General features: G+C 32.8%; 2 protein-coding genes across 2 annotated transcripts; one reads left to right on the forward strand and one right to left on the reverse strand.

The window, feature by feature from the left end:
• The first annotated feature begins 9,827 nt into the window (after nt 1–9,827).
• Nucleotides 9,828–12,972, forward strand: LOC145634670 (uncharacterized). Its single transcript, XM_081686072.1, has 7 exons — nt 9,828–10,093; nt 10,224–10,334; nt 11,396–11,464; nt 11,741–11,872; nt 12,215–12,292; nt 12,377–12,511; nt 12,611–12,972. Exons 1-7 carry the CDS (start codon nt 9,884–9,886, stop codon nt 12,800–12,802), a joined length of 927 nt encoding a protein of 308 aa, XP_081542198.1. The 5' UTR covers nt 9,828–9,883; the 3' UTR covers nt 12,803–12,972.
• Nucleotides 12,973–13,838: 866 nt separating this feature from the next.
• Nucleotides 13,839–15,576, reverse strand: LOC145634671 (uncharacterized). The gene is made up of 3 exons (XM_081686073.1): nt 15,255–15,576; nt 14,224–15,147; nt 13,839–14,143 (listed from the first exon to the last, which is right to left on the reverse strand). The coding sequence occupies exons 1-3, from the start codon at nt 15,401–15,403 to the stop codon at nt 14,041–14,043; spliced, it is 1,176 nt and encodes a 391-aa protein (XP_081542199.1). The 5' UTR covers nt 15,404–15,576; the 3' UTR covers nt 13,839–14,040.
• Between the last annotated feature and the right edge of the window lie 2,969 nt (nt 15,577–18,545).

The following is an 18,545-nucleotide window of genomic DNA, read 5'->3' on the forward strand; positions in this document are numbered from 1 at the left end:
GTAAATATATATAGCTACATAGTGATGATTATTGCTAATTATAACTAATTTATTAGTCATACGACTAATCAAATTTGAATGTACTTTATTTACTATAGTGTTATGAAGAAGCTACATTGTCGTGCTCTAAAGAGTCCAACATGGAAGTCACCGTTGGAAATTTACATGATATTGTGATTTTCTTCAAAATCTATGTTAGTAAATATTTGATAATTTCCTTTGATGTTTTACTGATGTGATTTGTTTGTCATATGCTAGTGCGCACAACAAGATAATGGACTTGATTGTGCTTTGTATGTGATGAGATTCATACTTGACATTGTGACTCATTGTACGGACACTAAACAGCTTGATGAGGTAAGTCCTAAAACTTAATGAAATGCTATATTGATGTGATTTCTAGTCTTAGACACCTAATATTACCCAAAAATGACATGTTATGAGAAATAAAAAGGTAATTTGACAAGAAAGGTAGAAAATGGGCTGAATAGAAGTCATATGGGCCATATTTGGGCCATTTTGTGTTAATATGCTCTTTTGATGTGATTTCTTTCCTTATACACCTATAACTAGATAATATTCACATGTTATCAGATAAATAAGGTTCATTTAATAAGAAATGTAGGAAATGGGCAAAGTAAAGTCATATAGGCCATGTTAGGGCCACTTTGAGTAAAAAGCGTCATAAACCTTAATAAAATGCTCTTTTGATTCAATTTTAGGGCTTAGACACATAAAACTACCCAACAATGACATGTCATGAGAAAGAAATAGTTCATTTTATAAGTAATGTAGGAAATAGGCTACATAGAAGTCATATAGGTAATATTTGATAAAATACATATTGTTTTTCCTAATTAATTAATTTTATCATAATATTTCTGTATTTCAAGTTTTGCAAGGTCCAAAAGGATGGTCCGTTGACAATCAAGGAGCTTAATGAAGTTCGTGACATGTTGGCGTCTTTTATCACCTTCAACATGTAAATGGCATGTTAATTGTAAATTATTTATGTTAACTTTTGAAATATATATATTATTATTCATTATATATATAATTACTATCATTTGTATATATATATATATAACACTTTTTTTTTAATGTATTGCGTTTGGGAATATTTATATCTATATATATATATATGAATTCTTGTTTTTAATGTTATTTTTGTATCTTATTGTAATATTTAATAATATTATTATTATTATTAGTAATTATAATAATAATATTATTAATTATATTATTTAATATAATTGCTGGAATTACAGGTTATTATTATTGCTGGAAAAAGGTTTTTTTTTAAAAATATTATTGCACGAAAATTGGAAAAAAAAAATTGAATAAAAAGGCACCGGTTAACCGGTGCCAAAACTAGCTACCACCCAAAAAAAAATGGCGGGAGACTACTTTAGGTACCGGTTAACCGGTGCCCAAAACAATTAAAGGCACCGGTTAACCGGTGCCAATTTGGGTATAGGGCACCGATTTTGAACCGGTGTTAAAAGGGGCATATTTGGCACCCCCCACATAGAATGCGGTTCAAACCGATGCCTTAGACCGGGTTTGAACCGCTGCCAAAGACCTTTTTTCACCTAGTGTCTTTATGTGTTATGCATATCGATCCCGATTAAAAAAATATATATCATTTGAAATAAATAATTTGTGACCATTTTTTTTATTTTGGAAAATTGTCAAATTAAAGGCATTTAAAATTAGTATTTTGCAAATTACAGTCATGTAAAAAATTGCAAATTGCAGCCCAAAAGTTGTTATAAATTGCAAATTGCAACCTAATTCAATTTTTTCATCGGTTTTGTGTGTCGAAAAATGTTCGTTTAAGGTTTTAGGGGCCATTTTAGTCCTTAAGAGTCCAAATTAAGCTCAGAATTGGCAAAAAAAATAACGCAAGTGCCTTGTTTTGCATAACAAAAATATATCGATTTGTAGGCAACCATTTTTCCTGTAAATACGAGGCACTTATGTTATTTTTTTTTTACCAATTTCGAGCTCAATTTTGGTTTCATAAGAACTAAAATGGCCGCTAAAACCTTGATCGAATATTTTTCAACACGAAAACCGATGAAAAAATTGAATTGAATTGCTATTTACAATTTATAACAACTTTTGGGCTGTAATTTGCAATTTTTTTTTTAAAATGGCTGCTGTAGGGAATATTTCAAGCACCCCGTACTTGAGCCCCACTGTGATCATGCACTTAAGTATGGTGGCGTCCAAAAGGAAGGAAGCTAGAGTAAAAGAGTCGCAACCAAGTTTTAGGAACTTGTAAATCATTCACAGGGTGAAGTTACACCCCTTCACGATCCATGAGATCGCTAACTTCATAGTGGTCTGGAACCATAACTGGATATTCGAGATGAAGGTACAAATCCAACATAAAAGAAATTGAACCTGCCCTAATAATAGGCCTCTACTTTATTCTTCTCATATTCATGTGCGCTTTCTAACTAACATACAATCATTAGATTAACCCTAAACCTGTTTAATCTATGTTGGTTGAATTTAATGCACAAATAAATCTATTATTGGCGATCACTTGAATTATAATCATGTTAGCCTAAACAAGATTGCTAATTATTTTATTAAGCGTGATTACAAGTACAAATTCCCTTTAAACATGCATAAAAGGCGTGATCAAGCAATAAAAATAATATGTCAAGCAACATGATAACAATCATCATCATAGCAAACATGTTAACAATAAAGCATAATACCATTAGCAAGATCCTAGGCATGATACTAACAAGATTAATAACAAATCCTAGCATGTCACTAAACATTAAAAATCAAAGCTTTAACCCTAACATGATATTCGAAAGAAATAGGAAGCACCATAAACACACATTAGAAATCTTAATTATAACCCTAAACATGATACTATGAAGCAATAAAACATTCTAACATGATACTAGGAATCAAAATAATCAAAGCATGATTTCTATATCAAAATAACAATTAAATTACTTACTTGAAGGCCTCGTATATCTTTCTAATAACAAAATACACGCGTTAGTAACTTCAAGGAAAATAATAAATCAAACAATTAGTTTAAATAAATAGGGATTTGGGACCGAATCCTCAGAAATTATCAACCTTTCACGTCTAGGGCGAAGACAACTTTGAACTTGGCTTGGTGTGTCTAGAATTTGTGAATGTGGAATTTTGTGAGGAAAGATTTAAAAAAAGAATAGAGAGAGAATAAGCTTCTAGCTTTTAGAGAGAGAGAGGAGAGATAATGATTGTGATTGATTAAAAACGGGGAGATACCATCCCTATTTATACAAAAATAGTCCGGAAATGATAGGAAAGAGTTCGAGTCCCATTTGGAACAAAAGACCTCTTGTCGCAAACGACAGGAGTTAGCGCTAGACGACAAGTATTAGCGCCAGGCGACAGACTCTGTCGTTTGGCGCTGAGACAATTTTTTGCAGATTTTGTTTTTATCATATCTTTTGATCCACAAGTCCAAATAAGTCATATAATATGTCGTTGGAAAGCTCTTGAAGTCTATTTTCCAAGCCAATTAGAATCAAATTAAAATCTTTTGTAGAATAAAGATATGGCCGAAATAGTGGAAGGGTGTCAGTTTTGGATAAAGTTTCGTATTACTTTCATATCTTTTTTGTTATAGCTCGGAATTAATATTATAATATATCATTGGAAAGATAATTTCAAGATCTATTCAACCATATAAGATTTGGATAAATATTATAAGGCAGAAAAATAATATCTGACCATCTTTGAACATCTTTAATTTTGAATAGAATTTGGATTTTAAAAAAGGAAAATTTGTTCAAAAGGACCACTGAAGTGGCCTCTTTTGTTCAAAAGGACCTATTAAGGAAAAAGTTGTTTAAAAGGACCACAAAAGACAATTTGGGTTTTTGAGGAGGACCAAAGCCGATTTTCAGGAAAGTCAACGCCGGACTCCGGCGTTGACCATTACGTGCCAAGCACTTGACTCATTCATTTCACCAAAATTTAATTTTTGTCCTTTTCCATATTTTCTCTAATTTTCCAATTAACCCCAATTGAACCCTTTTCAATTTCATTCTCTCTCCTCCTTTCTTTCTCTATACTCATCTTGTTTGCCATTGTTAGTGAGGTCAAAGCATCAAGTTAAATGGTTAATGAAATTAACTTCACCACAAGCAGCAAATAAGCACAACATCAACCCACAACATGCTAACCCTCCTCCTACTTCACCACCGGCAACAACCAAGCCACAACTCCAACACACCTCCGCACCTCCTCCAAGCAGCCCAAACAAATACCTAACGAACCCACAGCCACCTAAACCCACAATGCTTACCTTGTGCGAATTATCCTCAATTGTAGTGTGGATGAATTCGTTTGGAAATAAATGCGAATTACGGGTAGAATATAATCAAAGGTTACAGAAATGAGGAGAGAGAATGAAGGGAAATAGGGATAATTGGGGGTTAAGGGGAAAATGGGGGGAAATGGGGGGAAATTGTGGAAAAAGGAAAAAACAAATTTGGTTTATGGTTTAGATTCATGGTTTATGCTTTGAGGAGTGAGAAAGAAGAAGAAAAGGAAAAATTGGGGGTAAAGGGGAAATTTGGGGGGAATTGGTGGAAAGAGGGAAAATAAAAAGGGAAAATAAAAATTTGGCCTCAAAATAATGAAGCACGTGCTTGGCACGTGATGGTCAACACCTGATTCCGGCGTTGACTTGCCTGAAAATCGGCTTTGGTCCTCTTCAACAACTAAAACTGTTTTTGGTGGTCCTTTTAAACAACTTTTTCCTTAATAGGTCCTTTTGAACAAAAGAGGCCACTTCAGTGGTCCCTTTGAACAAATTTTCCTTTAAAAAAAGAAAAGTTTAAAAAGGGAAAGTTTTATTCAATTTCAAATTCTTTGATCTTATCTTTTCAAAATGGATAATTAAGATCTTGTAGAATCTTATAAAAGCTTCTAATAAATCCTAATTAGTTTAGGAATGAGATTAAACCTTTGGACCCTCTACATGATCATTGAGTTGTAGGTAAAATCCGGTTTAGGCCCAGTTTAATATTTTGGTCATAACTTCCTCATTATTCATCGAAATTGGGCTTATAATATATATCGTTGGAAAGGTCTTTTCAAGTCCAACTACACCATTATTGGACCCTTATCATGGACCAAACTAAACTGGATTAGACGTTTTCATAAATAGAGTATAAGAAGAAATATTTTCAAAAACAGAAAGAGAGATATTTCATTAAAAACAACCACATTACTAGACTTTTCACACTTTCACTTCGTCTGATAATCAAATGACGTAAAAAGTATTCATCACTGGGTTTGGTTTTGGGGAGACACATTTGGGTGTCTATAACTGCAATTTACAAAAAATACAAGTTTTAAATTGCTACTATTCACAAATCTTTCTTTTATTTTTAATAACTTTTCCTTTATGCTATCTTCCAAACTTTAGTTACATCTTGTTGCTTGGTAGTACTCCCTTTGTCCCTAATTGTTTGTCCCATGTTTATATTCTACGTTCTTAAGTTTTGGTTGAATGAACTGCTGAAAGAGAAAAGTGATGAGATACAGTATATTTTGTGAGAGGAAGCTTGATGAATACTATAGACATTTAAGATATGGGGCAATTTTTAAAGATACCTATATTTAAAAATTAGGACAAACAAATAAGAACAAAGAGAGTATAAGGAATCATCACATTGCTCTTATTTCATATAATGTGCCAAGGCAATAGGCCTACTTCTAAATTAATGCCCAACAATTTTCAATTAATTAGGTTCTTTGTAAATATAAGTCCAAGTTTGCCCAATAGCATATAGTCCTCTAATTGGTTTAACTTTTGTCATTTTGCAAAACTTAACTAGAAATATACCCGTAGGATTATAAATTTTGTCATTTTGCAGAACTTAGGAAATGTTCCTTTCAACTTATTTCAAGCATTTATTCTTTAATAAATTTAAAATAATAAAAATAAAAAAAATTCAGATCAAATTAGATCAGAGTAAAAACATTTAGATTAAACCAGATTAGAATTTTTAATTATTATTTACTTATTGCTAAATATCGTTAATTGCATATTACAAAAAATTATGAATATTACATATTTTAAAAGTTCAAAATGAGACGAATTTAACAAGATTTATTTTGATATTTTTTCTTTATATATTAGTTTTAAAATATAGTCAAAGTTTCGTCAAATTATTAAATCAGGTCAGACAATAAAAATACAGATTAGATCATTAAAATCAGACCAATACTGTAGAATTTTGTAAAACTTTTCATCATCTGCACACATATATACTATTCTCTCCGTTTTTAAATACTTGCTTCATTTCTCCGTGCGCGGAGTTTTAGGAGAAGTTGGAGAAAGTAATAAAATATGGAAGTAGTAGGGCTGGTGGAAGAATAAAAAATTGTAAAAAAACCAAAAGTAGTAGAGAGAATTGAAGGAGAGAGAATATGAAATTAATATTGTTGGATCCCTTGATAATAGAATTTAATTAAATATTATAAAAGTTTTCCAAATAAGGAAATGAAACAATTATTTAAAAACGATTGAAAAAGAAAAGTGGAGCAAATATATACCACAACACGTCTATACTTGCTTTTGTACACCAGTAATCTTCGATATACATAATTCAAATCAGATTATTAAAATCAGACCAAATCTAACGATACCCGTAGTATATGTGTATGTATGTCTCTCAGTGTCTGTCAAACACAAATGCTTTATATACTGTACAGATTACAAAGTCAAAAATCCAACATCAACTAATCCACTATTTCATTCAACAACCAAAGTAGCCAAGACCGAGTTTCAGCAGGCGGTAATGTGCCCCCTCCATCCCCTCCACATGTCTCCCAACAACATCCATCAACGAACACCAAAATCATTCAATCCAAAGGCCTTTAACACCGCCGTTATCTTCATAGTCACATCCATTCTTGGCTTGCTTCAGTTGAAAACTCAAGAAGATCATACTTCACCCTTTTCCACAAATCCTTACACAATTCTACTCTCTGTTGTTTGGCTTCTGCTATATTGTTGTGCTTATATTTTCTTAATACCACCACCTCCATTATCGTCGCAACCACCAAGGCCATCACCATCAACAATACCCTTACCATCATCATCACCACCAACAACTACGCCTTATCAAGAACTGATGATTCTATTTGGGGCACTGACTTTGACATCTCTAGGGTCTCTCCTCCTCCCTAACTCATCCCAACGCTACACTCTCTATGCCATGTATGCCATGATCGGATTAGGACTGATTTTTCATTGGGCAAGGTCACGCAAGCTAATTCAACAAACACCTAGGCCAAACCTCCTTCCGTTACATATTAGAGAAAACCCAACCTTAAACAACTATCAAAGGCGGATCTTCTATAAAGGTCAACTAGGACCCAAATAATTTTACATTTACTCCATAAAATTAGCCTAAAGTAAAACGTTACTATACAAGTACAAGAATAAAAAGAATCTACTAGCCCTGATGAGTTGGCAACATCTCTTTTTTCTGATCATATGACTTTTTGGCAGTTCAAGGTTTAAATTAAGACCTACATCATACAATACTATGGAGATACTTATACTCCCTTCGTCTTTAAATAAATAAAATATTTTGACTTTTTTGTCTTATTATATTTATATATAATTTACTTTGAATATTGTTTACATAAGAATAAATATAATTTTGTAGGTACTTGTTGGAACCGTCTCAAAACTCTTAATGAATAATTTATTTATACTCCCCCAGTTATCCCAGAATAACTGTCACGCACTTTACTTTATTCACAATTCATATCTTAAGTTTGACTATAGTTTTTTTTATTAACATTATAACAACTTATTCTGTCATACAATATGTTGTTAGATAAGTATTGATATAAAGCTTCATAATATAACTTTTTTTTTCATTAATATTTACATACATCCTCCATGTTTTAATAAGTGTTACACTTTGATCGGCACATAGTTTTAGGCAATTTAATTGACTTAATTAAAATAAGAGGTGAGTAGGGTAGTTAGATTATTAAAAATGCAACACCCCACGTGAACAAGAGCACGCTAGTAGATATTGTTCTCTCTTAGCCTTAGCTAGTAAGGATTTGCTTTGGTGTAGGACAAGAAGTCCTACCAAAAGACCTACTAGGTTGAGGACATGAGATATCAATCCCCATATAATAAAAGCTTCGTTCTCCTAAACTTCCTATGTAGGAGCGCCATAGGCACCTTACTTCTCCCCTCCTTTAAGGAGTCTACGTCCCGAAGGCACATCAAGACACTAAAATGGGTCCAGGCTCTAATACAGTCTATACCACCTTGACCCCATATTAGGTGGGCCTGTTGGCACGAAATGCGCATTTAGGACAAACAATTGTTCTCACAAAACCAACACAAATCTTTCGACGTATTTTGTCCTCACTCATGCGCACATTGGGAAAACTTCCTAGGAGGTCACCTATAATAAGACTACTCCCAGCCAAACACGCTTAACAGAGATGTATCTTAACATATGAGCTCTCTAAAAGAAAGATGGATCTTGTTGGTATGAATAGTATATTAAGTTTCTTTAATGCAATCATAAAGGGTGGTATTACATACACCTCCACTTGAGAACAGAATGCCCTCATTGCGCTTGGACCCCTAAGCTAGGAACCCTAGTATTAAGCCTAATGGCCTCTAGGAGCTTTAGTCTTACATCTTGATATTGCCATATAGTCCTAATAATTCTCCCACACTAGGTGATTGATATAGGATTTTATCCATGAACGGCACGCGGTCGTAGGGTTGCTATAATATTGTTCTCTGTGGGCCCTAGCCCACTAGGATTTGCTTTGGTGCAGGACAAGAAGTTCTACCCAAAAGCCCTCTACTAGGTTGAGGTATCAACCTAGGATTTGCTTTGGTGCAGGACAAGAAGTTCTACCCAAAAGCTCTTTACTAGGCTGAGGTATCAACCCCCATATAATGAAGACTTCGTTCTCCTCAACTTATGATAAAAGTGCATATGCCGCTCCCACAATATTGATAATTACTCCCTCTATTTTGGAGTACACAACACATTCGTTTTACATCCATTATATAATAATTCATCACTTTCTAATTTGTAATTACACACTTTTATTTTATTACTTCTCTCTCCCACTAATCCCACTTATATAAATATTTTAGAAAAAATTGGCCGCAACAACACCAACTATGACAAAGGTGCGTGTAATAGCACATCCTTTCGAGGTGCACTCAATATCACAAACTATGCACTCGGGTGTACATAACAACATGAATAACATTGGCAAAATTTAGATTTGTTGTGAAAGTAAAATCTTAAATATGTTTAATGCCTTTTTGTTTAAATATATTTTTGATTAATTCCATTCTACTTTATTTTCCATCTCATGTAATTAAGTAACCATTAAATTGAATTATTTCAAAAAGTTTTCGCCATTATTTTCTATCGTTTGTTTCTTTAATTATTTTTTCTTTTACATCTCATGTGATGATTGACTTAGTTTTCTCTTCCATTATAAATGTAAATACCGTATGACTTTTAATTAATAAAATAATTTGCTATTAAAAAAAATAATAATATGCCCTTAAAATGAAAATGAATTTAGTTGTGGATATGAGTGAGAATAATAAAATAAATAAAATAAATCCTAATAACTCTTGTTCTTACGTGGCCTATACCAACCAATCAGATACTCCCCAACACGTAAATAAAAACACATTAAATTTACCAAACTTAACTCTGCACTTTTAGACTTCTTCAGTCTCCTCCCACGCAAACACTCAACACTCACCCACAAAACAGAAGAAACAAATCGAGCAAAAAAAAAAAAAAAAAAAAAAAAAAAAAAAAAAAAAATCATGGCAAAACCAAGCTTAATAGCACTAAATTTAGCAGTGCTATTAATTTTAATATCATTTGCACAAATTTCAGACTGTTTGAAAAAACCAGAATCATCTGCTAGAAAAGAAGACATTCCATTTATCAAATGTCAAGTTTGTCAAAAACTTGCTTCAGAACTCTATTCTCAAGTTCAGAAGAAGAAAGATGCTCAGATCTCACCTAAAAAGGTTGTAACTTTGTGTTTTTAATTTTCTGGGTATTATTTATTTTAACTAATTTTGTGAAATTTTTTATTGGGTTTTGAAAATAAATTAGTTTTATTGATGTTTGTGTTATTGGGGTTTTATTTGATTGCAGATTACTGAGTTTGAGGTGATTGAGATTGTTGAGAATGTATGTAATTTGAAGAAGGAAGAAGCTGATTGGATTTTGAAAATCGACATTGTTGAAAAGGGTGATCAATTGGAGGTAAATTTCTAAACATTTTCAATTATTTATTTTTTGCTTGAATTTGTTTCTCATGATTATTATTAAGTTTAATTTCATTAATTCTTACTGTTATTCTTGAAATTGCGTACTAATCGAATTAAAAATTTAATCTTGTGATATTTGAGGAAAGATTGTGTTATTTTACTTGATGTTTGCAGATTGAGTATTTTCTGTCTTGGGGAATTCTTGGATTATTATTGACTTAAAAATATAATCTTATGATATTTACTGAATGACATTTGTCTTGGGGAGTTCTTGGATTCGGTTTGCAATCTTGGCAGTTGTTGATGTGTGATTGTTTATTCAAGCAATGTGAAGAGTTAAGTGACTTATGAATGAAGTTTGTCCTGCTTTTACTTAGAGATGTAGTTTTCGAAATCAGGGAGTCGTAAATCTTTGCATTGGCGTATCTTCTGAATTTTCTGAATTTCTCATTTTAGAGATGCTTTTATGTTTCTGATAGCGAGCTCATGACTCACAATGTTCCTAGAGTATACGAAGTATATACTTTACTCTTCATTTTACCTCAAGTGCCTATGTTGAATTATCTACATTCCACATGGATATGGATATGGAAAACTCCATGATGGACCAAAGATTTAAATTTGTTTGAATAGGCGAGTCTAACATTTGGATACGTAACAAAATCTGACACTGTAACGACAATACCTCAATTTCATTGATAGGGAATACTTCAATTTCATTGATAAAACCTTATTTTTCAACTGCATTGTTATGTTGCAAGGATAGCTCTAATAAAAAAATTGCTTTTATTAAAAAAAAAAAAATTATGAAGTTGACTTTGGGTTGCTGTTTAACCAGTTGCATATATTTTATCTGACAATATACTTCTGCATGCAGTTCTTTTTTTTTCCATTTATCCTCTGATATTGTACTGATTGACTCACCTAATCAGACTATTGTTTCTTAAAACTTCATTGTCATTTGTCAACATCTTCTTTATTGTTAATATTTTTTTACACTGCCCGTCAAAAAAAAAATATATATATTTTTTTTTACACTGTTCTTGTTGGTTTCAGCTGGTTGATCAAGATGTTGAAGGACATTGCAACTCAAAATGTAAGACAATTGAACGGGCATGTCAAGAGGTTAGTTTGTGTCTCAAATCATATTTACTTCCTAGGTTTTTGAGTTTGCCCTCGTAAGCTCTCGATGTTCTGCTTCTATTTCCATTGAAAGATTATTATACTGAAATAGGCAATTATAAATTTACAATTAGTAGTTAAAAGATAATGAGGAAAATTGCTTATGTCATACTCTGGTGTTGGTATCAATTCAGGTTAAAGTTCATGATTTTGCAATGTCAGTAATTATTTTATTTTTTCAGGCTACTGAAATTTTCTATAATTTCTTGTTTAATGCAGATTGTTGGTTTTTCTGACACTGATATTGCCGAATATATATATGCTCGGAAACCTCAGCTTGATTCTTTAGTAAATTATCTGTGCAAGGACCTCACTAAAGCATGCAGTAAAAGGCCACCTCCTGTGCCAAAGGTAATATATACATAGGTTAACTCTGGCAATTTTCTTTAGTTTGATTTTGATTGATTCTCTCAATTTTGTTTAATAAAAGATCTTGATTTGAAGCGTGTATATTCATTTCCAAAATGTGAGGATTTTATACTTTGTAGCTCACTATCAGTCTATAATTAAAGCCTTCATCGCCAATGATAAATTCTCTATCATAAGATAGCGTCAAGTACCAGAGAGAGCAACTAAAGTCAAGACTGCATATATACTTGACGTTATACAGTTAATCTAATCACCATAGCAAAGATCTTCCAAGTCAAAAGCTTCTCTGTGTGTGACGTTGAATCTTTATTAACTTTTGTACAGGATAGGGTTCCAGGGGAGCCATTTATTCCAAAACCAGAAAAAGAAGCTGAAATGGAAAGAATGATGAGATCGATGCAGGTAAGCCATTCTTTTCTATTTACTCCTTCCATTTTTCTTCTAACTCTCGCAAGACCAATAATTTTCTGCATTGGACTATTATAGGGTCTACCAGGAGCACCTGGGATGAAAATGTACTCCAGGGAAGAATTGATGAACATGCAAAACATAGGCAATGAGAATGTTGACGAGGATGATGATGAAGATGACGATGAAGAAGCACAATTCCGATCCAATTTGGTATGATTATGGTTAATTTATCAGGTTTTTGAAAGTTTAGATTTTTTTTTCTATTATTATTAGTTCTGTTGTACTGATGTTCAAGTCTGCTGAACCCAGGGAAAAGCTTTCAAGGAGAAGACGAAGAAAAAAGATGACTGGAAGGAAAAAGTCATGAAGCACGTAACCGATACTGGGAAGACACTTAAAACACACGCAAACCGAGTCTCTCATCGGTTAAGAAAATGGTGGAGATCAAAAACAAGTGTGGCATCTAAGAAGAAATCAACAGGCAATAAGGCAGAACTTTAGGACAATTAGCAGTCAGTCGACAAAAACAAGTTATAAGAATTTCACTTTTACATGGATTTTGTATAATGCTTTTCTTTTATTTTTTTTTCCTTTTTTCTTTAAATTATCAGAGGCACAAAAAGGATATTAATTATATTAATTGAGAAAATTAGAATTTTTTTTGGAGATTCCGAGTGTGTGTCATAAAATTATTGAACAAAATGTGATGAGAAATGACTTCCAATAGAATTAAATCAGAAATTTATATTACTTAAAACTCTAGCTAGAATCAGATTTCTTTTCTTGAGCAATTTATAGGAAATAGTCATGACAATATGACATGCTTGGTTTATAATCTTGATACTAATGGAAATTTCAAATTTCATACATCTATTAATTTCAATTACCATGTTCTATTGTCCTATTGAATATCAGTTTATTGGCTCTTATACCATGATACAAGCTTATGAAAGTATGTTAGATCAACTTGTATTTATGCGAAAACGCTTACAATATATATGCTAGTGAGAGTGCTAAACATGATAGAATGATAGAACTCCTATACACCTAAAAGATAATTTTACCAAAAATATATCCACAATATCTATGAAAGCCCTCCCACTTCATTTGTTTAGTGCAAACAAACAATTAATCAACATGGATTTCGGATGAGTTTTCTTTTTCCTCATTTTTTGTAATCAACCAAAAGTTACTATATATCTTACCTATAACCCTATTATGTGTCTAGCTTGAGTAACCAATCCCACAAAATTGCATTTCCTACAAATATTCATTTCCCCCATAATTTTTAATCAACTAAACGAGTACCAAGTATTGTGCATATAGCATGGATACTTGAAGGGAAATGTAGAGTTAAATTAGTATCACTCTACGAAATTACTACTATATACTTTTTTGATTTGATAGGATATGGTATTTTACAATCTAATTCAACAATTTTCCAATAAGCAAAAGGGAAAGTGGTCCATACATGAGTAGACAAAATTCGTAAATCTGGTTGCTATGTTGCACTCCAATGTAAAATCATCCCTAAAAGAAATCTAATGCATAATGCCAAAACTTCCAGTGATGTCAATCTACTGATTTATCCATGATAAATTCAACATGTCATAAACACAGATTTAACCAAGTACACTTCTGAAACACATCTCTACAATTGCTCAGGAAGTTAATAAGTATACATCATTCAATGGTAGAATATTGAACGTCAAACATTGATAAATCGACGTCTTGTGCCACTACCTTGCACTAAATATAGGTTCTACATCGGGTCTTGGTTGTGATCTTCTCGTGTATTTGAGCAGCAAACCCTCTGAAGAAAGACCTGGCACCTTCAAATCCCTACAAAGTTTCAAAAAACAATTTCAGAAATAGCAGAAAAGCAGAAACATTAAACCAGTAACTGCAGCAAAATGAATCACCTTATATAAGGTTCGAGATCATTCCATTCCCATTTTGGTCTTTCTTTAAAAAGAATTGAGAAACGCTCTGCAGGAGTTGAGGGCAAAGAAGAAACACTAAAAGGATGAATCCAAATTTCCACCCCAATCCTCTCTGTTAAAACTTCACCTTCCAACATCTCAAAACTTGCCTGCATTCCATTAGGAATTTTATTCTTCCATTCCTCCAAAAACTTGTCCTTCTTCACTTTTCCATTATTCAGAATTCTTTTGGCAAAATGTACACAAACCTGTTTCTCATTTAATTTCCACAAAGATACACCGTCCTCCTTATCCACTGTATTTCCGTACACTTTCAAACAGTGGTTGGAAAGTTTGGGTGGAAACCCATCTGACTCCATTATACTGACCAATTCATTTTCTGGTAGTGCATCTAAGGACCAATCATTTAACACTGCATTATGCAAAAGCATGTTCAAGACTGAATCCATGCAATTCTCATCTATAATTCTCCAATACCCGTTAATCTCCAAAGCTTTAAGAGCTTCTAAGCCTGATCTCAGTTCAATATCACTTGCTTGAATCTGTCCAATGAGATCATTCCATCTATATACAGAACTCTGTTCCTCACTCTCCAAAAAAGTTTCCATTTCTGACATCTCCTCAATTGTAAAAGGCTTTTGTGACAGAAGCAATTTCAATTTGTCCAATCTGGGAGCAACCTCAACAAGCTCCAAGTTACCAGAAGCCACCTTCAGCACAGATGCCGAAGCAGGTTGGTCCAAGTTTTGTTCATCACAATCCATAGCATTTTTGGGAAAAGATGACGAGTTTGAAGGAGGGATGAGAAACACTGAATTGGAATTACCCACAAATTTAATCGCGTAAGTCTTTGATTGGGTACAAAACACAGCCTCTTCATCCGGTTCTCCCCTCAGAGAGACTCTAAATATATTAAATAAGCAACAGAGTAATTTATCAGAGAATATCATCAGCAGTCAGCACAAAGCAATGGAACTCAATCAATGGGAACATTTCAAGGAAATCCTTACCTTTCGCTGAGAACATCAGGAAGAAGCTTTTCATCAAGCTCAAGGAGTAGTAGGTCTTCATGAGGACCAAAATCTGAATGGTAAGCGACAGATATTGAAGACTTTGGCTGAAGATCTAAAATTGCTTCTGCATCTCCACTTTTATCCATTACCAGAAGCACTTGATGTTTTCAGTTGTTCTCACCCTTCTTAAAGATTAATCTCTACAACTACACAGGAGTTGCATGCAACTTACAGCAGAAAGTTTGAATATGCAGTAACACTTTCTCCCCTATTTTCTCATTTGAGTAATTGTGTTGACAGACATCACAAATCGAGTTGTTATTATCTGCACTTTAATAGAACTCATTAGGCATTTTACAAAAATTACAACAGTGCAGTTCAACAAACATTTATTACACCCAATGGTCAGCCAATAAAACAAAACAAAAAGTTTCAAACTAATATTGAACAATCAGATCCATTATCAGTCTTTTCTTACACATGATTTCAGTATCTGATCAACAAAAGCTCTTACAACATTCTCTAAAAGGAGGCAGGACTACAGGAGGGACCGCAGGAGTTACTGAAATGGTAAGAGATTATACAATGAGCATAAAAGAACATGCAATGTCTAACGTCACTTTTCAATGTTCAAGGTTCAGATATTAGTATTGAAGACATTTCTATTGTTCTCCACATTTCATTTTGCATAATTCGAGGGTTGATATCATATACAATGTGCTGCTCAATGAATCAAGGGGTTCAAATGTAGATAACATCTAACTTTTTGGAGCACCACAGCCAACTATTCTAAGCGTAACTAAACATTGACCTTCCCCCATTAGTCTGCCTCATATGTCCACTTTCATTATTAGACACATGCTACCTTTCATTCACACAAGCTCCTAATTCTCCTTTAGCTCAGGTACATCTATAATAACTAGATTACTAATCTAACAAATAAATACGAGCAATGTATTTTTGCTTTGTAGCCTTTCATTTTACCGGTCTACAAAATAGATGTGTCTCAAGTAAAACTAGGTGATACAATCTTGGCTTTTTGATTTTGAAGATCCTTTTCGAAGTGATACATGAAGCATTCAAGGACACACCACAAGCAATACCTCTTTATTAACTCATTTTCATTTTCCTTAATGATTGCTTTCAATCACAAATGCAAAAATATCTTTTTATCCGGCACAGAAGCACTAATAGGCTGAATGAACAAATCAAAAAGCTACAAAGACGGCATATGCAATCATTACATGCCAAGAAGCCTCATTGATTTTTCACAGTAGTAAATCTAGTAATGATAGAGCCGCTGCAATAAGTCAAGTTCACTGCTCAATGATCGGCAAAATACTAAGTGAAAATTAACGCGAATCCAATAAGTATAGCCCCTTCAATAAATCAAGTTCGCCAGCAAAAATATGGAAATAAAACACCAATCAATCACTAATGCGAAACAATCGCATTGCCAAATAAGTATGAAATTACACAGTAAAATCAAATAGCCAATAACAAATGCCACAATCTGAACCTCAAAACTAGTCGAATGAGATTACATAGGTAAGATTTTAACACATAGAATGACAAAATGAGATCCTATAGCTAATTTATCAGATTATGAAACAAAATGAGCAAATATACACCAAGTACAAATACAAGCAATTCAATTAAACCCAAAATTAATTTTTTACATTTAGTCAATTTTCCCACCAAATAAGCAATTCAATTAAACCCAAAATTAATTTTTTACATTTAGTCAATTTTCCCACCAAATAGATACTGATAAAAGCACCCAAAAACTCAAAAATCGAAACAAAATAAAAACCCTAAAGATGATTGACAATACTAGTGATACCAATAAAAGCACCCAGAAATGAAAAATCGACGAAATAAAAATGAAAAATAGAATCGAGAAAACCTAATTAGCTTACTATATACCTCTAATTATAGCTTATAGTGATGAATCAGATAGAAATAAATTAATTGAAAACCCTAAATCGACAAATGTTAGAAAAAATTGGAGCAAAGAGAAAAAAGGTATGACCTGTAAGTGTATAACAATGGTAGCAAATTCAGGTGACTGCGAAAGCGAAGAGAGAGTCGAGTGACGGTGGTTTTAGTGGATGTTGGCGGGAGTTTATTCAATTATAACCAAAAGAGCGGGGTGAGAAGACTGAGAACCTCTTTTTAAACTATATGCATCATGCTTTAGTTCATGACTCCTATATTTTCATTCTTTTTTTTTTTTAGCAAAATCCTATAGTATTTTGATTTGTTTCATATATATCTTAAGACTAATTTATATGAAGTATAATATCATAAGAAAAAGAAATGAAAGAAAAGAAAAAAAAAAAACCTTATTATATACTCCCTCTGTCCCAAAATAATTGATTTAGTCGAGTGAGGATTACTCATAAAGCACTCACGAGCAACAACGCAAAACATTAATAGTTTAACGCTTTTTTCGTCATATACCCTTGACTTTCTTGTTTATTCACCATATACTATTGGACTTTTTCAAATACACCACATACTCCCCTTTATGAAAAATGCTCTAGATATCCTTAATGACTAACACCACCCTGGATTTCTTCCCTCACTCTTGAAACCAATTACCCTCCCTTCCCCTACCCACGAAACCACCCTAAATATGCTTTTCTCACCCGCAAAAGATTATACAGACATGATTGTAGAGATTCAAGGTGGTTTTAGGAATTAGAGATGGGAGGGGGTGGTTTTGATGGTGAGAGAAGCGATGATTCTAATGTAGTCTTATGACTTTTGACTACCACAATTTTTAAAAATAGATGGTTGAGATTTATTTTTTGAAGTAGTAATTTTATTAAAAATAATTTTAAATTATTTTAAATATATATTTACTCTGAGAAATCATTTTTTAATATTTTTGAATTTCTAGAAAAATATATATATTTAAAATAATTAAAAAATAATTTTTATTAAAATTACTAATTAAAAATAAATCAAAAAACAAATAATCTCAACCGAATACTCAAAACTTCAAAAGTCATAAGAAAAATCTGTAACATCACCCACTAAGGACCCGGGAGAACCAAAAGAAAACAAAGGTTTTTGAGCTCGTTGCCATTCAATTACAAGTAACCGGCATGCCCTTAAGCGGTATTTTTTTAGAGGCAACTAGGGAGAGTAGTAGTAGGGAGTTGCGTTGTTTAACACCGTTTTGAATTGTTCAGGTAATTTAAGTCAGCAAGTAATTTACAAACGAAGTGTTCTTTCAAGGTTGTGAGCGTGTGTGTGATTGGGGAGGGAGGTAGTCAATGA

The sequence above is a fragment of the Chenopodium album genome, chromosome 6, assembly GCF_948465745.1.
Source record: "Chenopodium album chromosome 6, dcCheAlbu1.1, whole genome shotgun sequence".
NCBI lineage: Eukaryota > Viridiplantae > Streptophyta > Magnoliopsida > Caryophyllales > Amaranthaceae > Chenopodium > Chenopodium album.

Bases quoted from the DNA above. Each gene is read 5' to 3' on its own strand.
- LOC145634670 (XM_081686072.1), top strand. From the start codon at position 9,884: ATGGCAAAACCAAGCTTAATAGCACTAAATTTAGCAGTGCTATTAATT. The intron at 11,873-12,214 runs GTAATATATACA...ACTTTTGTACAG, and splicing joins GGCCACCTCCTGTGCCAAAG to GATAGGGTTCCAGGGGAGCC. The intron at 12,512-12,610 runs GTATGATTATGG...TGCTGAACCCAG, and splicing joins CACAATTCCGATCCAATTTG to GGAAAAGCTTTCAAGGAGAA.
- LOC145634671 (XM_081686073.1), bottom strand. From the start codon at position 15,403: ATGGATAAAAGTGGAGATGCAGAAGCAATTTTAGATCTTCAGCCAAAG. The intron at 15,148-15,254 runs GTAAGGATTTCC...TAATATATTTAG, and splicing joins CCTGATGTTCTCAGCGAAAG to AGTCTCTCTGAGGGGAGAAC. The intron at 14,144-14,223 runs GTGATTCATTTT...GAAACTTTGTAG, and splicing joins GATCTCGAACCTTATATAAG to GGATTTGAAGGTGCCAGGTC.